Source organism: Schistocerca piceifrons, chromosome 4 (assembly GCF_021461385.2).
Source record: "Schistocerca piceifrons isolate TAMUIC-IGC-003096 chromosome 4, iqSchPice1.1, whole genome shotgun sequence".
In the NCBI taxonomy this organism is placed as follows: Eukaryota; Metazoa; Arthropoda; class Insecta; order Orthoptera; family Acrididae; genus Schistocerca; species Schistocerca piceifrons.
The window spans coordinates 454,329,516-454,355,071 of record NC_060141.1 but is presented as its reverse complement, the minus strand read 5'-3'; the positions used below and the strand labels follow the sequence as shown (position 1 = coordinate 454,355,071).

The window sequence follows — 25,556 nt, the reverse complement described above, 5'->3', positions numbered from 1 at the left end:
GTGTTTTGATAAAGCATTATTTGTTGCTTATCATCTGCATCTTGACTCATTTGTGCTGCATGAATAAAGCAGATTTTTGGTAATTTATCCAATATCATAAACAACGTACCTGTACTTCGTTTAATCAACAACACTGATCTGATGCAGCTACACACACAAGTCTCTCCTGCTGCACTGTCGTCGTCTCTGCATAACTATTCAGATCTACATTCATTTTAACCCATCCACTTTAGGCGAGCCTTGTCTCCCTCTATAATTTATACTAGACTCATCCTGCTCCCGATACTTCTCCATTGCCGAATTACAGGGTGGTTACAATTAAATTTTCGTTACCTGACAAGGCTTCCATGATAAACAAGTGATAGTAGGACAAGGAAACGTAGTCGAAACATAACGAGTGAAACATTGAGAGAAACGCATTTTTATTTCCAGAATGAAATATTCACTCTGCAGCGGAATGGACGCTGATATGAAACTTCCTGGCAGATTAAAATCGTGTGCCGGACGGATGCTCGAACTTGGGACCTTTGCCTTTCGCGGGAAATTTCTCTGTCGACTGAGCTATCCAAGCAAGACTCAAGACCCGCAATATCCTTTCTTCCAGGAGTGCTACTTCTACAAGGTATGCAGGAGAGATTGTGCGTAGTTTGGAAGGTGGGAGACAAGGTACCAGGGAATTAAAGCTGTGAGGACAGGGTAGCTCAGACGGTAGAGCACTCGCTCATGAAAGGCACAGTTTCCCAGTTCGAGTCTCTGTCTGGTACGCAGTTTTAATGTTCCACGAAGTTTCACATTTTTGTTTCGACATGAGAGAGTAACATTAGTTAACTGTGTACCATGTTTTCATATAGAACCGCTCACTCGTCGAAAGTTCCTTACCCAAAGACTGGAACGTTGCACAAATTGCATCAACTCCCGGGAAAGCAATACTGTGTTTGAGTATTATGAATCACCTCGATGAAAACGATTTATTGACAAATAGTCAGCGTGGATTGAGAAAATATCATTCTTGAGAAACAAGAAGTCCCACGAAGCAATGAGTGCTATCAGCAGGCGATGTCAAATTGATTCCATATTTTTACATTTCCAATAGGCTTTTGACATCGTTCTCCACGACCGAATTCTAATAAAATTGCGTGTCTATGGAGTATTGTCTCATTAGTGCGATTGGACTGGAGATTTCCTGTCAAAAAGATCATAGTTCGTAGTACTTGACGAAAATGCATCGAGTAAAGCAGAAATACGAGATATCTGACGATTCCCAAGGAAGTGTTATAAGCCCCAAGCTGTTCCTGATCCACATAAACGATTTAGGAGACAATCTGAGTAGTCTTCTTAGACTGTTTGCAGATAATACTGTCATATAACGTTTAGTAAAGTCATCAAATGATCAAAACCAAATTCAGAATGATTTACACGAGATACATGGTGTGTAGAGTGGCAATTGACTCTAAATAATGAAAAGTATTAAGTCATCCTTATGAATATTAAAAGAAATCTGCTAAATTTCGGTTATACGAGAAATCATACAGGTACAAAGGTTGGAAATTCAACTAAATTCTTAGGGATTACAGTTACGAATAACTTAATTTGGGACGATCACATGGATAACGTTCTAGGGAAAGCAAACCAAAGGCCGTGATTTATTACCAGGACACTTAAAAAGTGCAACAGGTGAAAGACGTGCACTTCATTCACCATTCAGTGCTCGTAATTCATATTTCTAATCCCAGCATTCTGGTACTCGGTAAAAAAATAATTGAGGTAATATTAATAATTTCTATGGGTTGCCTGATTTATTTGACGATTTTTACAGCTTGTCTCACACTGATCTGTGAGAGGAGCTTGGCGCTAGAAATTTTCTTTATTTATGGGCGAGGGCAGCAGTCTCTCTAGCAGCCATGATGGCTTCCCGTTTCCCATCCCTTTTCCGATCGCCTGGGTAGCACGTACTGTCGTTTGAACATTCAGTAGCGGCCAAAGTTTCTCCTGTTCTCAGCCCCATAACCCGCCTTACCAACCTTGTAAACGCAATTTCTGCTCAATTTTAACGTCGCGAGGTCGCCTCCCTGTGAAATTCCGGCCCTATGATTGGCCAGTTCAGGTGCGCGCCCGTTTTCCGCGGGCGGGCGCCAACCGCCCTCCGCGGATGGTTGGTGGACAAAGGGGCAGTAGCTGGCAGTTCTAGTGTGACCGTGCCGGAGACCGGAGGTGCCGCTTCCAGGAGATTAAGTTCGGTAAGAATGAGCGCCGGCGTGCACTGCAGATTCGCGCCCTGCGGCCCAGAGGGAACCTTATAGGTCATTGTGAATAGTTTCGCGTCTTGCGGGTTTTATTGCTTTAGTACAGGAGGCTACCGAGCGATTCACGCACAGTAGCATCTTCTTAGTGTTTGGCTAATTCCTGGTGGTGGTCGTTGCACGCCTGCAACCCCTTTCTTTACTAAATGAGATTCTATCTGATAATACGGCGATCGTTACTAAAATTCCTTTCCTCCTGCTATCGTGGCGTGTTATGAACGTACGTTAGGGCAGGCTGCTGAACTCGGATCTTCCCCCCCCCCCACCCCCACCCCCATTTGGTTGTATTATTGTTCGATTCTCAACTGTTTAATAAATGAGTCCGTAAATCTTACATTCTCTCTCTTTCCTTACGTGAACGCACCCCTAGTGTAACAGAATTATACGGAACTATAACGGTTGCTATAAGGTCGTGCAGGTCTCGCGCCACTAACCATAGTATAAAGATTCAATATCGCGCGCCTGGCACGACCATTGCATGCATGCCACCGATTACAGTAGTAATCATGTTCAACTATTCCCCATTGATAAACTGGGGAGTGTTCACGACTCAGTGTGAGTACGTGAGCACTAAAACCACTTGATGTGGTGGAAGTAGTGGCCTCTGTTTTGCCTTGCTGGTTTAGACCAAAAAAAAAAAATATCAAAAAATCACAGCCCCTACGGCAAGGAATAGTAACCTGTAAAATAAAAACGAGCCACCGCTCTTTCAGGTCTTCTAAAGAGAGTGCTTACACCACGCTTGTCCGTCCCCTTCTCGAGTTGCTGTGCCGTGTGGGATCCACATCAAATGGGACTGACGGAGGACATCGAAAAAGTTCAAAGAAGCGCAGCTCGCCTCGTATTGTCGCGAAATAGAGAGTGCTACGGATATACGATACGTGATTTCGAGTGGCAGTCATTACAACAAAGCCGTTTTTCGTTGCGGCAGGATCTTCTTGTGCAATTTCAATCACCAATTTGAAAAAATATTCTATTGGCATCTATCTACATAGGAAGAAACGATTATCATGACAATATAAAAGAAATCAGAGATCGCACAGAAAGAGTTAAGTGCTCGTTTTTCCCGCTCGCCATTCGAGAGCGAAATGGTAGCTAAATAGCATGTAGGTAGTTCGATAAACACTCTGGCACGCCCTAAATCGTGAATTGCAGAGTAATCATGTAGATGTACGTAGGTGTTGTGCCCCAACTGGCCGTCAGCATCTGCCAGGAGCAATTCCAAAATCGTCAGTTACTTCGAACTTCCGAATCATCATGACCTCTCAATATTCCGTTAATGCGTCGATACTAGAGAAGAACAGCAGCACGTTTGCTGTTGTTTTGGTCAAACAGAATTTAAGAATAAAGCCCTGCTCACCTTGTTCACACACATGTTGACAGTCTTCAACTTCAACGCACACTGATGCTTCGTTTCGACCCTACGTCGTTCTTCCTTTACCGGCGCTTTATTGCAAGTCATGACACTAACATTAGTAACAACGCAAATCCGGCAGGGCACGGTCGGAACATCAATCCTAGAAAGTTGGACAAATAGTTTTCCGTCTACAGTGATTCAAATATCGAAAATTTAATTATAACCACCCTGTAACTGTCAGTGGTCAAACTGGGTCAAATTAAATCAAACAATAGTAGCTCTATTCATTTCAAGAAAGTATGGAAGGTATCTACTTTAAATCCGTAAACTCGAATCGTCTTCCACAACTAATTATTGCTTAAACTCATATTATTTAATATCGCCATATGCGTTAATCCTCTTATCTTTGAAGCTTCTTGGCAGATTAAAACTGCGTGCTGGACTTAGTCTCTAACTTGAGACCTTTGCTTTTCGTGGGCAAATGCACTACTGACTGAGGTTCCGAGTTCAAGTTCCGGTTAGCCATGCATTTCTCATCTGCCAGGAAGTTTCAAATCAGCGCAAACTCTGCTGCAAAGTGAAAATTTCATCACGTATTTTCTTGGCCAATATATTTTCTTCGTAACATACTTACAACTCCAATCGCCTCTAGTGAGAAGAGAACCGTTCCGATGAAGAGAGGAAATTCTTCGAACGTTCCAAATGGCTGTTTGTCGTCGAGAGTAGGAGAGCCGATCACCAGGTAATAGAAGGTGATACCGAATCCTGCTACGGTCAGGAGGCTGGCCAGCGTTGTGAATGGAGCCAGGAGCTTCAGGTTGCGCACCATGTTTATCAGTATGAGTGGCAGCAACAAAATTAACATGTAGATCCTCAGGTCCAGCCCACTGTAGTACACGTCCACAACCTGTGAGAGTATAGGATTAATTGTAACTTAACGTATTGTCACTGTACGAGCAATCGTTTCTTATGTAGCTATAAATGTATGAACTGTGACAAAATAAGAAGTTATTACTTAATTACTATCGAAGTATTCATTATTTTCACTGACGTATTATCTTACAATGAATGACACACACACACAAACACACACACACACACACACACACACACACACACACACACACACACACACACTCACACTCACACTCACCGGCGGTCAAAACACAGATAAAGTGAATTAATTCCTAAAGACAACAAACAGGCAGGCCACAAGCTACGATGGAGAGTCACTGGCTGTCCAAAGAAAACGAGTCGAACGCCTGTGATAAAGGCTAGCGTGGTCTGTGCAGCGTATCTTGACCATAGGGAGAGCTGGCTAGAGATGACAGCGCGGTCGTTTGAGACGGAGCACAAGCTCATATTACGGAAGGATAGTGAAGGAAATCGGCCGTGCCCTTTTCAGAGAAACCATCCCTGTGTTTTCCTGTAGCGATTTTCGGAAATCACATGAAACATAAATCTGGGTATTATAAAGTAGTACTGTACTGGAGCTCAATACGTCGCTTCAATAAAGTCACACAGCCGATGAAGAACGACTTTATTATTCATGTTGGTCATATGACGCATTTCGGATTTATTTCCATTATCAGATATGGTTCAAATCGCTCTAAGCACCATGGGACTTAACATCTGAGGTCATCAGTTTTCTAGACTTAGTACTACTTAAACCTAACTAACCTAAGAACATCACACATATCCATGCCCGAGACATGATTCGAACCTGCGACCGTAGCATCAGCGCGGTTCCGGATTGAAGCGCCTAGAACCGCTGGGGCACAGCGGCCGGCCATTATCAGATATCCATGTTCACAGAGGTTCACAGGATACGAGCGTTACTATATGTACTTGTAGCCAAGCAGACAGTTGTAAAATGTAGGTATAGTGACGCCCGTATCCTGTGATCCTCTGTGCACTTGGATATCTGATGATGGAAATAAATCCGAAACGCGTCAAGTGAGTAATGTGAGTAATAAAGTCCACTTTTACCGCCTGTGTGACATTTTTTAAATGACCAATGAGCTTCAGTATAGTGGTGCATTGTAATATAACGATGATCGCCTGGCTCCTACGAGATTTCATGTCTCTATTATGTTGCTAAATCTGGATGGTCGGACGAGGATTTGAACCATCATCTTGTCGTGGCATCGCTATGTTCAGTGGTCCCGTTCCAGTTCTCCTAGAAGAAAAAATTCAAGGCAGTACCTGGTTCTTACGCATGGCAACCAGAAATGTCTGACAAATCAGGGAACAGTTACTAGGAAATATTTTTTATCTGTTTCTAATTACATATCTGTTGCATTTCAGAACTTTTTTGCTGTTGTGTGTTGACTGATTCAATGTGGGCGTTCCACACAAGTTGCAACTGCAACCAAGACACTCTGCCATTCAGAGGTAACTACCCATTCCAGAGTCGTTGCACTACTTCTTATGCACTGACCAGCACCTTCAATCTGTCATTACCTGATCAAACGTTTTAGAGCCTTCGGAAGTTCTTCTGCACGTCTCGTTGGACTAACTCGTGTGGAAAAAAATATTTTGCGGAGGATTAAAGATTTATTCTACAATCAATCCCTGGGCCGTGGCTAAACCGTTCTCCACCGTATTCAATTCCCCAGGATAGCCAGTCCAGTAAGGTGCACGCGGAAACCTTTAGGGAGATAGGCTATACACTCTAACACCTTTGAAGCTTTGAGTCGAGAGAGGAATCTGATACCTCAGTTTCTACGACTTTTGTCTGCAAAACGGAACCTTATCACAGATATATACGCAGTAACGTGCAGTAGTCTCTCGCTACAGTGTTACAGATATGCTTAGGATTGAGTACAAGAGGAATGGGTGTCACTTAAGGACTCTCGTATCTCTGAAGTGTTCCTTAAACTGTTGATACACAGTTCACGGTCTTTCTGAAGGTAAATGTCACCCATAACGTACAGTAGGCCAAAAAACGGCTGCATATGAGCAGACTGTAGCCATTGATAGGGAGTAGAAAACGTATCAGAGGCACAATTTCATCCCATGACAACCCACGCGACAATGCCCACACCTCTTTCTGGAACTGTGACCTATTGACAAACTACGTACGTCCTCTAAAGTGTTTTGAATCCTTAAGGACCTGCACGACGAGCGTCTGTCAACCTGCACAATAGCTCTTGAGTCCAGGCAGCCTATTCCGTCGCTTCGAGCATCCAATAGCGATTTTCGTGCGCCTCTATGCGTCACCGAACGGATAATCCGATGCACTGAGCGGGTTACCAGTTGCAGGTTGCCCGTCTATTGGCTTTCAGGGGCGAGACGAACCTGATGTCCAATATTTCATCTGACTAATGACCGAATTTACGCTAAAGGATTAACAAAATAAATGAAGTATTAGAGTTAGAACTTGTGTCCATGTCTTGAGAAAGCGTCACTCACTGCGCGCAAATCACCCAGATTTTGAGAATGGGAGCACCCAGAGACTTCCGACAAACTTTTCCCACAGTTTCAAACCTTTTCGAGACTTTTTCTCGCTTAAACTCCCGACAAAATGCTAAACGGAAGGAAGTTCATCTCTTAATATATTTTAGCTGTTCATGAAGTAAAACTTCAGCATCAGGCGTGATTTTTTAATTTATTCTTACTACTACTAACTGTTTTCGCTTCATATTTTGCAGAGACTACTCGCATGTAGCACTGAACGTAACTGCAAAATTATGTCACCGGATAACTCAAAGTTCGGACATAAACAGCGAGATGCGTGAAAAACTAGATGTTGTTTAAATGGAGCTCAGATTACCCAAACTGTAGTCATCCGGTGTTGGATAACGGGAACACTTAGTTACTTCCAACAAACTTTGTAATTTCAAACTTTTTCTAGACTTGGAAAGTCCGACGATTTGCTGCACTGTGACTCTTCCACAAGCTATTACAATATGCGATGTTCTATCAGAGACCCCTGTTTACAGAACGTGCTTTCCCACGTTACTTGTCGCCGGCGGCGACGGTTTACCCCGATAGTGGCGCGCCCTTGCCGTGGTCAGACGTGCAGAGTCCAGGAGGTGCATTAGCTCGGAGGTACACTATCCAGTGCGTTTCGCACCCAGAGATTAGTTACGCTGAACAACTGATACTGTGTTTGAACTTTTGTAAGCGTCGTGCTACGCTGTGTTGCTATGGCGGTGTCAGCTGGTGTGCTTAAGGTACGATAGGGCTTTTAGAAACTTTTTTAAAATTTCCCGTCTCCTCCATGCACGGGATGGTTTATTGCCGTAATTTTTTTCTTTCAGTTGGGCCCACCTCTCATTCCTTATGACTTTATGACGGATGGGTTTTACACGAGGGTGAGTCAAATGAAAAGCTTAAATATTTTTTTAAATATTATTTATTGTGCAGAAGTGGTACGAAGCTGTATCACTTTTCAACATAATCTGCCCCACGCTCAATGCAAGTCCTTCAGCGCTTACAAAGTGCATAAATTCCTTTAGAAAAAAATTCTTTTGGTAGTCCTCGCAACCACTTATGCGCTGCATGGCGTACCTCTTCATCTTTCGTCCCATTGCGTCTTTGAGTGGTCCAAACTTATGGAAATCACTTGGGGCAAGGTCTGGTGAGTACAACGCATGAGGAAGGCACTCAAAATGCAGGTCTGTGATTGTTGCAACTGTTGTATGGGCAGTGTGGGACCTTGCATTGTCATGCTGCAAAAGGACACCTGCTGACAGCAATCCACGTCGCTTTGATTTGATTGCAGGATCTGTGTATGATGCACTGGTGACAGTGGTACCTCTAGGCGTGTAATGCTCCAAAATGACGCTTTTTAGACCCAAAAGAGAGTCAGCATAGCCTTAGCTGCTAATGGATTTGTTAGAAACTTATTTGGTTTTGGTGATGAGGAATGGCGCCATTCCTTGCTCGATCTCTTCGTTTCCGGTTGGTGGAAGTGACCCCAGTTTTCGACCCCAGTAACGATTCTTGCAAGGAAGCCATCACCTTGTCGTTCAAAGCGCTGAAGAAGTTCTTCACAAGCATCAACACGTCGCTCTCTCATTTCACGAGTCAGCTGCCGTAGCACCCGTCTTGCAGACACTTTGTGAAACTGGATCATATCATGCACAATGTGGTGTGCTGCCCTATGACTAATCTGTAAACATGCTACAATGTCATTCAGTGTCACTCGGCGGTTTTCCTTCACAATGGCTTCAACTGCTGCAATGTTCTGTGGAGTCACAACTCATTGTGCCTGACCTGGACGAGTAGCATCTTCCACTGAAATCACACTATTTGCGAACTTCCTACTCCATTCGTAGACTTGCTGCTGTGACAAATATGCATCACCGTACTGAACCTTCATTCCTCGATGAATTTCAATAGGTTTCACACTTTCACTACGCAAAAACCGAATAACAGAACACTGTTCTTCCCTGGTGCAAGTCGCAAGTGGGGTGGCCATCTTTATAACGATACTGCGACGGTATGTGTGCATCTACATTATGCTGCCACCTACAGGCCATTCTGGACGCTCTTTGTAGCACGCTTACCAACTTACAGGATAACGGCGCGAAATTTCATTTGTTATTACAAATTTAAGGTTTTCATTTGACTCACCCTCGAATGCAGTTACTAAGTTTAATATACGTTGTTGTTTATTTAGTCACGTAGCCGTGCAGGATAGGACCATGCCTCTCGCCTCGCTGTATTTGTTTTTAGTGGACTGTTTTATTGTTTTGTCGACAATTTGATGTTGCCCCAGAAGAGCCAAACTCGTTATTTGAACTGAGTAACTTTGTAACCAAGATTGGTTTTCAATTTGCCATAATTCAGAAGGGCTGTTGTACCAGGTAGACAAAGTGGAATGGAATAAATTTTAAAATGTGGTTCTCCTTTCCTAAAATTTGTATGGATTATAACTGAAATCCTGCCTTTCAAGTTATAAAGAAATTATCAGAACAGGGAGAATCTTAGTGTTAGAGATAATATTTTATATAGAGATTTTACATATCCTTAATAACATGTTTGCGGCGAGACGTCTACATCTACGTGATTACTCTGCTGTTCACAATAAAGTGCCTGGCAGATGTGGATGGAATTGAACAACAGGTAATTTATGGAAAGTTGGTCACAGTAGGTAGTCCATTCAGCAGTTACACCACTGACCGCTAACGGAAGTGGCAGACGTGCATGTCCAGTATCACAGCCACAGCCAGGCTAAACAAGTCCAAACCTGGAACACGCTCGTATATTGATATCACACATTACAATCTTGAAGATTCGGCAGCCAGTCACGTCTTGCTAAATACCTGAGCTGATCATCAGTAGGCATTTATTGGACATACAGAAATAGTTTCTCAGCATAGTAAAGGAACTCACGAAGTGATCGATTCACTCCGTGGATTGTGGAGAGGCACTGTAGAGGTACCACGTGCCAGTCCATTGGGTGTCCCGATAATTATGGTGAGCGTCTATGAATAGCGACAATGAAGAATATCTGTCATCTAGAGCTCTAACTGGCTGAGCAGTGAATATAACACAGGCGATACCAATATCGGACTGTGGTTGATGTGTGCTGCACCATTTATGGAGAGCAGATAGCTAGCTGTGTTGTGTGGTCCATGTGAGACGTCTTGGGCCATCTCGTTGGCAGTGATGTACAGTTTTAGACATAAAAACTGACCGCCAGCCGGCCGCCACAGAGGCTAAGTCCGAGTCGTTCACTTAAGGTAGCCAATAAAACTGACCGCCCCTGACACCTCTAAGTCCTGCCATCTGCACAACCTGGCAACACTGTAAGATGCGGAAATGTTAGGAGGAAGTGTTGTTTACTTCCGAGTTGATATGGATGGAGTGAGCCCGTAAAAGTTATGAGTCTGATTGAACATCTAAGACAATTCGCTTGACATTCTACCCACCCGCAATAACAAGTATTCCAAAAACAATTCCACAGGACAGCTCGTGGCTGCGTCGCGATCATAACAGCTTACGCTCGAGCGTTTCCTCGTGCTGCAGCGGCTACCGGCCACCGGCCAGACGCCACCCGCCGCCTGAAACCCGGCGCCGCCCAGGTGAACGCGGTGCCACGCTGTCAGTATGTGTATCAATGCGATTTTCGAATTTGAAGTTCTAGTTATAATCTTGCAATTAAGCATTGGATTTTGCATACTTGAAAATCATGCACTACAGTTAAGCATTGTAAAATTGAGTCGCAAGTGGAAAAAGGTGTAACATCTGCACACAACATTTGATTAGGTATAACAGAGGGGTGAATGTAGAGGACGCAGCTAGAAAGATTTGAACTGTGTTTGGAGCGAGTGCTTTTGGGAAAAATACGCCAGAGAAAGATATTCTTGTTTCATCAAAGGTCGTTCTGGCATGAATGACTTTCCACATTAAGGAAGTCTCGACTACTGATATATGTGACAGATTACCATTTTACCATCATGCGACATTTACATTCAACAGGCTAAGTTCAGAAGTCTGGTGTAGGAGTACTATGTGCTCTAATTCGAAACAACAAAAATCAACGGAGTGACTATTATTGAACGTCATCAGGTCGTTCATTGAGCATTCTTTTGCAGTACTGTTACTGGTGACGTGTTATGATACCTTTATCGTTAACTTCCTAAGAAGAAATGAAAGGCTGAGCCCCACCAAAAGATGTAGACTAGAGTAAAGAGTAGTGTGAACGTAATATTTTACATCTGATACCTCCAAAAGTGTTTTTTGGGCTACGAATTCCGCCCCATGGGGTGTGTGCAACACAGCTGGAATTTGTTGCCAACAACTGAGACACCTTTCGGTCGCAGTGTAAGAAAATAGAGCAACAAAACTACATCACCTATGATACTGCATGATAACTCACTCTGTTGATTTGAGAAACAAAACTGTCCAGGAGATTGATAGGAAAGTCGTCTCTCAGGCACTTGTATTGATAGGGAAATCCTCTCTCAAGCCCTTGTCCCTCTCGTCATATATTCGTAAAATTTTACCTTTCCCGCTATTCATCGATCAACCGTCAAGGCAATTCATTTCTAGACGAAAATACTCTTAAAACTATACTGGTTTACTGGTTTAATGACATCGTTAGAACCAGTGGGTTTCTACAGGCGTAGAATTTGCAAACAACTTTAGCATTATCAGATTGTTGTAGATATCGTGAAAGAAAATTCAGCTGCTGATTAATTTCTGTTGATGATTAATGTTGCGATTAGTAAACTAATGGAAAATGCAATTAAAATATTCACTGTACTAATACTAATTAAATTCAGCCTACTACAGAAACATCACGACGGCATTATGTGTCTGTAAGACAATTGAGCCTATTTTAACACGAATTAGTAGAATATTACCGACTTTTGACTTCGAAAAGATCTGTATATACTTCATTTCCTGTATCAAGTATTATGAAAATGTGGCATTTCATGGATAAAATTATGTATTCACAACAACAAAAAATATGTCGGCAGGAAACAAAAGTGGCATTATGAAATTGGCAGTACCGTAAGGTTTCCGCTCTGACACTAAGGGTTACTGAAAGTACCAAGACGAATTTTGCTCGAGCGTTATCTTACGATTCCCTTACTAATTTGTATCTGCCTGATTGTAGGTCAGCTACAAAAGAATTAAAAATCTGGCTTTCAGCGAGTCTCGAAAGGCTAACGAAAGCAGCTTGCACCTGGTAGTCAAGCATGTTTCCTGGGAACTGGTTTTTTCCTAAAGTGGGAAGACATCCTTTTGTAGTTGAATTGTTGGCAAATGTCAGTCAGACGTGTGCCGTTGGTCTAAGCGTTTCGGTATGTTGAATTTGTACCAATGATTTTTCTACAGGATTTTTCTCCTCCAAATAGAGAGTTGATGTCTCCCATTAGTATTTTCACGTCATCTTAGTGAATTTTGCTCCTAGTATTTCCGAGTGTGTTCCAGAATTTTTCGACATTTTTGGTGTTTTTCTTATTTTCGATGTCGGTGGAGGTATGTGCATTGATAAGTGTATATTTTTTACTGGGGCTCTGAATGAGCATAGTCATAAGTCGATTGTTGATCGGTGTGATTTCTTTGACAGAACTGATGGTTCAAATGGCTGTGAACACTATGGGACTTAACTTCAACGGTCATCAGGCCCCTAGAACTTACAACTACATAAACCTAACTAACCTAAGGACAGCACACAACACCCAGTCATCACGAGGCAGAGAAAATCCCTGACCCCGCCGGGAATCGAACCCTGGAACCCGGGCGTGGGAAGCGAGAACGCTACCGCACGACCACGAGCTGCGGACACAGAACTGATGATAGATCTGTGTTCGAGAAAAGCAGTGCCGAAGATTGGTACGCCCTTCGCTAGCATTTGTTGTATTTTGCTCTTGAAGATGGAATGGTTTCCGTGATGCAAGGTTTCACTGTCAGTTAGTCGTGGTTCGTGAAGAGCAATGATGAAAATTTTTTGTTGGTTGATTTCTCTTGTGAGATTATTTAGTTTTCGTGCTTGGATCAATGTACCGATTTTTAGTTTCCAAATTCTTGTTTTCTGCTTTTAGGTAAATTTTGCAGAGATCTTCGATATTCTCTGCCGCGCTAACCTGGACACCCCAGAATCCGAAAATGCAACTGCCGCCTGTCGACAGCCGGGTTGTGTACCACCTGTGGAAAAGTTGACTTTGCTTGCTCGGTTCATGTTTGCTTGTGTTTCGTTGGCTTGGCTTGGGTGATACCAGGACCGGACAGGACCAGAGGTTGTTGAAGCCTTTGGGTGCAAATATTTTCAGCCGAACTTATTGAGCTAACAGACGGTGACCAGAGTAGCGGTGGTTCTCAGACGTGCGTGGAATTTGAGTTCAACGGATTGAGTAGTCGTTGAGGATTGTGTTAGTATTTGGTTCACCCCAAGTATTTGATTTCCTCGGTAGCACCCATATGGGGGAGGGTTTCCCCTATCAGCCCCACGGGATTATTATTATTATTATTATTATTATTATTATTATTATCATTATGTAATCTGCAAATCCGATATGGTACACATTCCCACCACTGAAATAGATGTGCATTGTTCGATTCAGTATTTCCATCGCATAAATATGGGTTATAATTACGGTACTTTGCTGCTACCGATTTTTAGTTTCCAAATTCTTGTTTTCTGCTTTTAGGTAAATTTTGCAGAGATCTTCGATATTCTCTGCCGCGCTAACCTGGACACCCCAGAATCCGAAAATGCAACTGCCGCCTGTCGACAGCCGGGTTGTGTACCACCTGTGGAATAGTTGACTTTGCTTGCTCGGTTCATGTTTGCTTGTGTTTCGTTGGCTTGGCTTGGGTGATACCAGGACCGGACAGGACCAGGGGTTGTTGAAGCCTTTGGGTGCAAATATTTTCAGCCGAACTTATTGAGCTAACAGACGGTGACCAGAGTAGCGGTGGTTCTCAGACGTGCGTGGAATTTGAGTTCAACGGATTGAGTAGTCGTTGAGGATTGTGTTAGTATTTGGTTCACCCCAAGTATTTGATTTCCTCGGTAGCACCCACATGGGGTAGGGTTTCCCCTATCAGCCCCACGGGATTATTATTATTATTATTATTATTATTATCATTATGTAATCAGCAAATCCGATATGGTACACATTCCCACCACTGAAATAGATGTGCATTGTTCGATTCAGTATTTCCATCGCATAAATATGGGTTATAATTACGTTACTTTGCTGCTAGTAGACACATTTCCCACTTTTTCTTAGGCTGTTACTTCCTGTTACTCCATCATAGGAATTTATGTGCGCAGCATTGTTTCAATACAGACGTTCGATTTATCCGATTTCTGTAATATCATTTCGATACCAGATCGTTGTAATCGGATTTAGCCAGTGAGGCTTAATGTGGATATCCGAATACGACTCTCATCATTTGATAGACTCGGTAAACCACATTCTTAATCGGACTGTTGAATCTAGATCACTTATTTATGACAGGGCCTGAATTCATAAACACTGTGGAAAATAATAATACAATGTGCTTATTACTAATATGTTATTTAAATATAAATATATGAACGAACGAGATAACAGTTTATTTACAGGAGCCGAGCCCCATCCATCACAGCAGAGCAGTGCGATATTGGTTTCAGGGCCAAGAGAGGATAAAGCTGTTGCCGTTTGTTCCACGATCACCGAACATCAACCAGATAGAGAATATGTGGGCAGAGGTAACAAGGTCATTGCCATGTGTACCTACAAATGCAAGCGACCTTTGGACGAATATAGAAAACGTATGGTGGGAAGTAAACCATCACGTTACACTGTCGACGACTTAATGAAATCAATGCCCCTACGCCTTTGAGAAATCGTACGTAATGATCGTGGGTGGGTTGGTTACTAAAAGTATACTCGTCCACAAACCCATGTGGACAGTTATCTGATAGTCGGTCAAGCTTTGCTTTGTCGCAGCTCTTTACATACAAGTCCATTTACTTTCAGTCTCCTCCTTACAATTCTTGCAATGCAAGGTAACTGAAAAATCTTATCCACTCGACGCCAACTGAGGAATTGACTGGTGCATGTGTTGTTCAACACACAGTAGTTGTCACCCTCACTGGAAGCAATGACTGTTTGTGTGTGTGTGTGTGTGTGTGTGTGTGTGTGTGTGTGTGTGTGTGTGTGTGTGTGTGCGTGTGTGTGTATGTGTTTTCGTGTTCACGCACAATCTGAATCAATACTATTAACATTAGAGAGACAACCAACAATAAATATTGCATCAAATATGACTGTGAAGTATTTTAATGCGATGGGAAGTTACAAACTGAATTTTTACCCAACCCACAACCTGCATATTACGTTACGTTAAGTAAGACGTATTAACTCCATAGTATCGTTAGCAGGGACAGTGCGCTCTTGTTGTCGAGGCTCGCGACAAGTGCAGCGGTTAGCAGTGCCCAATGCCGCCGCGATTTGTTTATCTTGGCTGAGCGTGGACACTGCAGCAGACGCTTCGCCATAAACAGAAAGAAATCACCTTGGCTCAGACTGCAGTGAGCGGATATCACTGCCTGCGTGTTCTTATAGTAACCAACGTGAGACTCTACTCACAGGTGCCACGGAGCAATTGCAACGGGTATCTGTAATTAGTCATCAGAATATTAACTAGTGATGAAATGTCCATTCTATTTGAATCCCAAGAAAATAGGAACCTTCTCACAAAGGAATGTGAGGTGATATCAAAATTTATCCAATATACAAAAATTAACTGCAGGACTTTCATGTATGCTGTAGTAGCACACAAGGAAATATTATGTCTTGGAAGCGTATATTTCATTTCCTCTTCTCATATTAACGCCCATGTTTTAGTATGAAGTGAGAAAATAAACACGAAAAGCTGAAGTTCCTGAGAAGCATATCAGTCATTTCCTCCTCTCATATCACAACTTTTGTTTTAGTATGAAGTAAAAGAAACAAACAGTTTAAAGTTGCGAGGCATGATATGACACCAGATTCTTATCGTAGGCCTATCGGAAACGCAAAACGCAGGGAGCTGTCCATTCTTTTGTCCAACAGTCTCTCCTTTCATGCATTACTCCCGCTAGGAGATTCTTATTTAAGGACTTGTGGGCATCAAGTTCTTCAGCAGAACAAGCCTTATGTTATTGTGCTAATTACGGTATGGAAAAAATGCTACAAAGCAGTGGGGATATTTGCAAATGTCTGTATTCAGCAATGACTGCCAGCTGCCACAGCACTTCACAGAATCCACGCGGCAGGCAACACAACTGTGCGTGCACTTCAGACTTCATTCAGTAAGACTGCAGGGGATGGATGGAAACGTCAAATTAACGTCGCTTTCCAAGACGTATTTATTCCAGAATGATGTGTTATTAAGGTAGTTGAGCGTTCTAGCAATTACACTTTTATAATTCCCATATGAGTATTCCGATAGCCAAACGAACCCGTTAGTGGAAAACTATCGGTAACTGCATTAATATAAAACTGCAAGAACTTGAGACAATACGTGGACTCTTCCCTTCGCTGGGTGACCTATTACTGTTATATGGCTTAGGTTGTCAGTAGTTGTGGTGGTGTTATGCTGTCAAACTGCTTACTGTAACGTTAATGGAGGCACACATAATTTAGCGCTGACTACCTACCTAAGTAAAGATAGTGTTGCGGCGTCGTCGCTTCTCTTTATTTGGCCTCAGCTTGAGTAATCCGATTTAACGAACATAGTACTCCATTCGCGGGCTGCTAATGATACAGTATGACTACAGAGATCATCGTGTTCGTATTACATTAATTCTGCAATGAATTGCTTTTCAAATATTACCCTCGTTACACAGGTACTCTATGTTGCACTTGGTTAAGGGATCAGTTCACTGCAATCCTGCTTCTACTGTTCGTAAATACTTGTATACTTCATAAGTGGTTCAAATGGCTCTGAGCAGTATGGGACTTAACTTCTGAGGTCATCAGTCCACTAGAGCTTAGAACTACTTAAACCTAACTAACATAATGACATCAGACACATCCATGCCCGAGACAGGATTCGAACCTGCGACCATAGCGGTCGCGCGGTTCCAGACTGTAGGGCCTAGAACCGCTCGGCCACCCCGGCCGGCATACTTGTATACTGACCATTCGTTATTTGACTAAATATGAACTACAATCTGATTCGCATATATATGACATGGGTTAGCGCCGGCACAAAGCAATGACTAAGGGTTGGGTGCCGTTGAAATCCCGTTACACTGATGGCAAGACAAATGTTCGCAAATCACCTGTATTGCCTCAAAAAGCAATTGCTTCTTATATATCGAAGGACCGACGTCCACTCTGTCACAGCGCGTTGAAATACAGCTAAGACGGCAGATGAATATTTGTGACCGACTGGGCTTCGAACCTGGACCTCCTGCTTACTAGACAGACATGCTGATCACTGCACTATTATTTTTTTAAAAAAAGTTTGAGAAGACTTTCAGCACGAGGTAGGCGGAGGCAAAGAGGGCAGGGGCCGAAGATCCGAGGCCTGGCCACAATGCCTCTCCATACCTGTCACTGAGCAGCTGTATTATTCCCATGTATTCCATGTTTGCACCCATATATACTTTTAAATTGTGGAACAAAACTGAAGTAATAATTAAGGTAAAATAAATTAAAGATTCCCGCCTCCAATGGCGTGCGTTCCTTGTAGAACATAGATTATACCAGTGAAAAGGGTGACGGAAAAATACATAACAAACATTGATTCAGAAATATATTCACAATTTAAGTTATTTTGCACTGGATGCATATGAGGTCTGTAAGGAAGCCATATATTTTTCCAGAAATGAAAATAATTTCGGAGCCGGAGGGGTTTTGCCAAATTAGAACAGATCTGATTTTAGAACCAACGTAAAAGAATATTCCAGGAATAAAAAGAGTGAAAGAATAGTGTTCTGCTTCTAATCAAAAAAACTGTCCACCTCTTCGTAGCCCACATAAAGCAATAAATAAAAAAATTTGAAACCATTCCTTATATTTGTTATTCTTCTTCAACGTAAAATGTTCTTCTGCAATATAAAACATGTACTCTTCTAAGTTCTGTTTCATACGACGTAAAACACAAACTGTCCCAGAAGCCATGAATAACTGTTATTCTTTGCGGATGCGTAACATTTCTAGTCGGGTTGTAAAGCTCCAGTTATCGGTATATGACTTTCTGCGGTTCTGTTGATAGTGCTAATTTCTTCCTAGTCCAGTTCCAAATTCTGATTCTATTTTCACATAAGATGTGCGCTACAGTTTCTACAAGCAGACATTTGTCGCAGTACGGAGATGGTCTCAATTTGATTTTCCATAATCCTTCTGCTGAGGGTATGGTTTCGTTACAACGTCGCACCATACGGCACTGACACTAGTTGGTAGAATTTTATTGTTGATATTTTTCCAGACGTTCGTCCAGTTTTTTGTAGGTTAATTTACTGGAATTGGTTTGTGAAGACGATATGTGGTAATATAATCATAGACGGTTCTAGTGTTGGTTTGTGCTGGTGGAAGTCTTCTACAGCTCCAATCGCCATAGTGCTTTCGGACGTAATCTAGGTTGGCTTGCTACATTAACAGGAGCGTTCCTATCCCCAGGATCTAACGAGAGGAACAGAAGTTTCGTGATGCCTGTCTTAGTGGCATGTATTAGTTTAAAAGCACGTATTTAATTCCAAGTCCTCCGTTTTGCCTCTACAAAGTCGCCGTGTGGAGAGATACTTTGAAGATATTTTGTTTCCACACGTACCAAGAGGCTACAGCTAATATTTGATGTGCAGTGACCTGCAGTATCGGTAAGACTGCTGTGACATGATATATTTTGCTAAGTATGTTTGTATTAATAAAGTGAACTTTCTGCAGTCGGTCTAACAATCGCATGTCATGGTCCTTCAACAAGGTTCCGATGACATTACGTTTCCGCTCCCAATTGTTCGTGCCCATGCGCTTGGGATTCGCCCTTAACCTCAAGCCGAGTTGGAGTCTCTCTTCAGTTACATCTAACCAGTGCGCACCTGTTGCACTATTGTAAGATCCGAGATGCAGGTTCATTTGGCTATAAGAATGCGTATGTTCCTCCAGCATGACGGGGCTCCTGCACATTCTAGTCGTCAGGTAACACATTATCCAAACCTAACATTTCCCGGAAGGTGGATAATTAGATATGTTCACTTTTCTTTGCCTTCAAGGTCCTCGGACCTTATCGCTTTGGATTTTTGCCTGCGGGGATGGTTAAAGGCGAAGTCTACAAATAAAAAGCAAACCGTAGAGCCGATTTGATCGTTCGGGTTATGAATAGAGCAGCCCTCATAAAAGAACGCAAAGACGACCTCAGTAAGGCTACACGTGGTGTTATCAAGAGAAGTCAAATGTGCATTGAAGTTGGTTAGTGAATTTTTGAAAATCAACTTTGAATGTCCTCATTTGCCTTTGCTTTGAGTTTGTTAGCGTTATGTACTAACAGCTGTATCTCTGTACTCAATAAAAAGTGGACGCATTTATATGGAATTTTTTTCGTCTGTACTACCACCTGCTAAAATATGTACTATTCCTCCTGAAACACCCTGTATATGGATATATGTGTGGTGTCTGTTCTTTCGGACATGTCCGAAAGAAAATGCTTCATGGCATTCTGCAACGACCTTCGATCTAGTTGAAGGGGCTGATAAAGATTTCAGAGTTGCTTGGCTGTCTGAATAAAAGTAGATGTTACGATTTTTGTAGGGTCTACTCTAATTTTCCTCCGTGCACATGCTGACAGAAAAAAACGTGTAATACTGTGGCCATCTTCCCTAAAGAGAATCTAGGCAGTACACCAGACCTGGTACTTTCATCTGTTTTCGACCTGTCAGTAAACCACTATATTATGTCTCCTGCACGGTGTTGTGGTTCGTTTTTCCACTGCTCCCTGCTTCCAACTGTTACATGGCAAAGTTTATTGAAACAGCTAGAAGTTATTGTGTATGTTAGTCGACATTTCCCCAGCCATAGCCATACTGATTTGGGATTCCGTATATTTAACTATATCCGGTTATATACAATTTTTAGCCTTTATTTCCCTGCCGCTGCCTCCATTTTAAGCCACAGGTGTAAGGCGGGCATGTCTAGCATAATATCCATTCCAAGAGTGGATGTTCTGCTAATTCCATCCGTTTGTGAAAGCAGGCCAGTCTCTGCACTTTGCCAGACTCCATAGCAGCCACCTTCTGTTCGACTTTGTTCATATTATAGGCCGATAAATAATCATTGGTCTTTTTGCAGGGATGTATATCCAGTACGTAATGGGTTTAGACCCCAGTTTACCCTACAGCAGCTTCTAGTGCTTATAAGATTACCTTTGGCAGTGGAAAATATTCTTTATGTGAGGTGTTCATAATAGTTTTCCATCCAGGGCTACCTCTAGATACACTACAACCCTCTCTAAAGTTTCATCGAGAAACATAATTTTTCAGTATGTGTGCTGGAAATGCTTCCCCATAAATGATACTACACAATTTTCGTGGGGCTCGTCTTTAAATACTTTTTTCACAATGTTCAGTGCACATAGGTTTAACAGTACTAGCAAATTTTCTAAGTCTTACTGTGAATAGATGGTCTACTTATTCTTTTCAAGAGTAGTCTCCCGCATTCAGCTCATCTATCAGTTCATTCACCACTAGGATCTTCATCTCTAACCATTTACTCGAAGGTCGTATTACTCGACATCCAGGAAGAGACAGAGAGCATCCAGAAAGGGTAGTGCTTCTTCCACCTTCCCAACAAGTTGGTGAAGTGTTACTTCACATAATTTTCTTCGCAAGTATTATGAAAATGAGGCAGTTCATAGATAAACTTATCTATTCACAACAACAAAAAATATGTCGGAAGAAAACAAAAACGTGGCATTATGAATTTAGCAGTACCTCAAGGTTTTCGCTTTGACTCTAAGGGTTACTAAAAGAAGCAAGACGAATTTTGCTAGAACGTTATCTTACGATTTCCTCATTGAATTTGTATCTGCCTGCTTGTAGCTCTGCTACAAAACAGTTAAAAATCTAGCATTCGGCGAGGCTCGAAAGGCGAACAGAGGCAGCATGCACCTGACAGGTAAGAACGTTACCTATGAGCTAGCGAATGGGCGAGGTGTCTTCCACTTACTTATTGACTCAGTAAGCGCTATGGCAGATAAACCGCAACATAAGAGGCGACAGTAGTTGTATTTCCCATGTGGAGCGACTTTCGTGGACTCAAAATGATTAACTGATATCCTTATGTCACATCTCAAGCGAAAATCACTCAGTATTAAATTGAAATGACACGATAATATCAAGTGAATTTAGCAGGATAGTTCTGTGCCATCAAGGAAGTAACTCATCGGTCACAGAGTTGCCAAACATATTCTGCGCTGTTGCCAAGTTTAAGTGATACCGCCAGGAAGGATACCAGCTGATGTGTTCTGTGAGTGACCTCGGAAGTGACTATATGGTTCAAATGGCTCTGAGCACTATGGGACTTAACATCTGAGGTCATCAGTCCCCTAGAACTTAGAACTACTTAAACCTAACTAACCTAAGGATATCACACACAACCGAGCGAGGTGGCGCAGTGGTTAGACACTGGACTCGCATTCGGGAGGACGACGGTTCAGTCCCGCGTCCGGCCATCCTGATTTAGGTTTTCCGTGATTTCCCTAAATCTCTCCAGGCAAATGCTGGGATGGTTCCTTTGAAAGGGCACGGCCGACTTCCTCCCCATCCTTCCCTAATCCGATGAGACCGATGACCTCGCTGTCTGGTCTCCTTCCCCAAACAACCCAACCCCAACATCACACACATCCATGGCCGAGGCAGGATTCGAACCTGGGACTGTAGCAGTCGCGCGGTTCCGGACTGAAGCACCTAGAACCGCTTGGCCACCGAGGCCGGCGAAATGACTATAGCTTCCTTTCAAAGTTGCGGCTGGCAAGGGCCGCAAGATCCTCATTATATGTCAATTAGTCTTATTTGCATTTCTGCAACTAGGTTTAGAGGCTAGAGTGCAATTACGCGTAATACATCGATGCACTGAATGCAAACTAAATGTCATAAATTAATAACTGCGGCAATTATTTTTGTTTCACTGACTTAATCGGACCGAAACCTTGAAAGCGTATTCACCAGACGCGATTCACAGTTTTGGAACTTCTCCAGTGGTTGAGTTGGCAATGTATATTTGCTGTACAATATTGTTATTGAGATCACTGTCATTGGCACATCCACCAGGAGACAGGCATGGCCTGGCTTATTGTTGTCAGGTTTCCTGACGGATATTCTGCCTTTGTTCGAAACGTGAAGACTTACGGTGAATTCGAACATTCCATATGGCAAAACTTGATGTTTCTATTCTTCCAGCTCTAACATTCAAATAACAGTTACAATACTCGGCAGAAAAGCGCCTGTGAATAAACAGTTAATAATGCAATCATAATTACTGGCATCTGACAAATTTCATCCGTCATCTGATAATTGTGAAAAACCACTTTTTTCATCTTCACAGCACCATAGTATGAACTCAAGGGTTTCATAGGATACCTATACTTAATTTCGTTGTGATCGTTTTCAATGACAGTTCGGGAGGGGCAAAACCATCTGACTTGAAATATACTTTTCCAGCGGGATTTGAATCTTTGGCTACAGTTGCAGTAGCACGTCCAGTGAGGTATCAAGAATGTGAGCAATCACTCAGTGCTATAGTATAGGCTAGGGCAGAGAGAAACAGGTTTCCGACAAAGTAAACGATGAGAAACACTGTCGCTGTCACTTACTAAACAGGAATTGTTCAGAAGATTACAATCGTATCTAGTGAAATGAGTAGGTTGATGCAGCACCAGTCCGGCAATATCACTGAGTTGCCAAACATTTTCCGAATAGTACTTAAGATAAAAATGTGTGTGTGTGTGTGTGTGTGTGTGTGTGTGTGTGTGTGTGTGTGTGTGTCTGTTCTTTCGGACATTTCCGAAAGAACAGACACTACGAATCGAAATAGACAGCCTTGTTAATCAATTAAAGATTGAAGGACAGATGTCCAGGCTGTCATGCACATTAAAATAGAACAACGGCGTCAGATGAAAGTTTGTGCCTGACCAGGTTCGAACCCGGATTCGTAGTGTCTTTTCTTTCGGACATACCCGAAAGAACACACATCACACATATATTCATATACAGGGAGTTATATGGCATTTTTCTGCAATTTGTCTATACCACCACCTCCTACAATATTTACTATTCCTTCTCAAACATCCTGTATCATTATTTGGGTCTCGACGGGTCATCGAAAGTTTTCAGTACTAGACGCACAGAATCGTCCGAACCCTAGCGGCAATACAGTGTGGCCGCGAGCGAGTGGAATAATAGCGGAAGAGCGCATATGAAGCTCCATTTGCATTACGTCTAGAACGGAGAGAATCCTAAATAACAGTAACAGGTCACCCAGCGAAGAGAAGAGTCCACGTATAGTCTCAAGTTCTTGCAGTTTGATATTAATGCAGTTCCCAATAGTTTTCCACAACCGGGTGGCTATCGGAATACTCATATGGGAATTATAAAGCTGTAATTGCTAGAACGCTCGACTACCTTAATAACACATCATTCTGGAATGAATACGAATGGAAAGCGACGTAAATTTGACGTTTCCAACTATCCCCTGCAGTCTTACTGAATGAAGTCTGAAGTGCACGCACAGTTGTGTTGCCTGCCGCGTGGATTCTGTGAAGTGCTGTGGCAGCTGGCAGTCATTGCTGAATACAGACATTTGCAAATATCCCCACTGCTTTGTTGCATTTTTTCCATACCGTAATTAGCACAATAACATAAGGCTTGTTCTGCTGAAGAACTTGATGCCCGCAAGTCCTTAAATAAGAATCTCCTAGCGGGAGTAATGCATGAAAGGAGAGACTGTTGGACAAAAGAATGGACAGCTCCCTGCGTTTTGCGTTTCCGATAGGCCTACGATAAGAATCTGGTGTCATATTATGCCTCGCAACTTTAAACTGTTTGTTTTTTTACTTCATACTAAAACAAAAGTTGTGATATGAGAGGAGGAAATGACTGATATGCTTCTCAGGAACTTCAGCTTTTCGTGTTTATTTTCTCACTTCATATTAAAACATGGGCGTTAATATGAGAAGAGGAAATGAAATATACGCTTCCAAGACATAATATTTCCTTGTGTGCTACTACAGCATACATGAAAGTCCTGCAGTTAATTTTCGTATGTTGGATAAATTTTGATATCACCTCACATTCCTTTGTGAGAAGGTTCCTATTTTCTTGGGATTCAAATAGAGTGGACATTTCACCACTAGTTAATATTCTGATGACTAATTTCAGATACCCGTTGCAATTGCTCCGTGGCACCTGTGAGTAGAGTCTCACGTTGGTTACTATAAGAACACGCAGGCAGTGTCATCCGCTCACTGCAGTCAGAGCCAAGGTGATTTCTTTCTGTTTATGGCGAAGCGTCTGCTGCAGTGTCCACGCTCAGCCAAGATAAACAAATCGCGGCGGCATTGGGCACTGCTAACCGCTGCACTTGTCGCGAGCCTCGACAACAAGAGCGCACTGTCTCTGCTAACGATACTATGGAGTTAATACATCTTACTTAACGTAACGTAATATGCAGGTTGTGGGTTAGGTAAAAATTCAGTTTGTAACTTCCCATCGCATTAAAATACTTTAGAGTCATATTTGATGCAATATTTATTGTTGGTTGTCTCTCTAATGTTAATAGTATTGATTCAGATTGTGCGTGAACACGAAAACACACACACACACACACACACACACACTCACACACACACACACACACACACACACACACACACACACACACACACACACACAAACACAAACAGTCATTGCTTCCAGTGAGGGTGACAACTACTGTGTGTTGAATAACACATGCACCAGTCAATTCCTCAGTTGGCGTCGAGTGGATAAGATTTTTCAGTTACCTTGCATTGCAAGAATTGTAAGGAGGAGACTGAAAGTAAATGGACTTGTATGTAAAGAGCTGCGACAAAGCAAAGCTTGACCGACTATCAGATAACTGTCCACATGGGTTTGTGGACGAGTATACTTTTAGTAACCAACCCACCCACGATCATTACGTACGATTTCTCAAAGGCGTAGGGGCATTGATTTCATTAAGTCGTCGACAGTGTAACGTGATGGTTTACTTCCCACCATACGTTTTCTATATTCGTCCAAAGGTCGCTTGCATTTGTAGGTACACATGGCAATGACCTTGTTACCTCTGCCCACATATTCTCTATCTGGTTGATGTTCGGTGATCGTGGAACAAACGGCAACAGCTTTATCCTCTCTTGGTCCTGAAACCAATCTCGCACTGCTCTGTTGTGATGGATGGGGCTCGGCTCATGTAAATAAACTGTTATCTCGTTCGTTCATATATTTA

At 42.5% G+C, this 25,556-nt stretch overlaps 1 protein-coding gene across 1 annotated transcript in view; it reads right to left on the bottom strand.

Moving 5' to 3' along the window:
- LOC124795909 (proton-coupled amino acid transporter-like protein CG1139) overlaps positions 1-25,556 on the bottom strand; it is a 98,481-nt gene that overhangs the window by 29,459 nt on the left and 43,466 nt on the right. Inside the window, exon 6 of the mRNA XM_047259989.1 lies at positions 4,292-4,564. Within this exon, the coding sequence (XP_047115945.1) occupies positions 4,292-4,564 (273 nt within the window). The remainder of the gene's footprint in view (positions 1-4,291; positions 4,565-25,556) is intronic.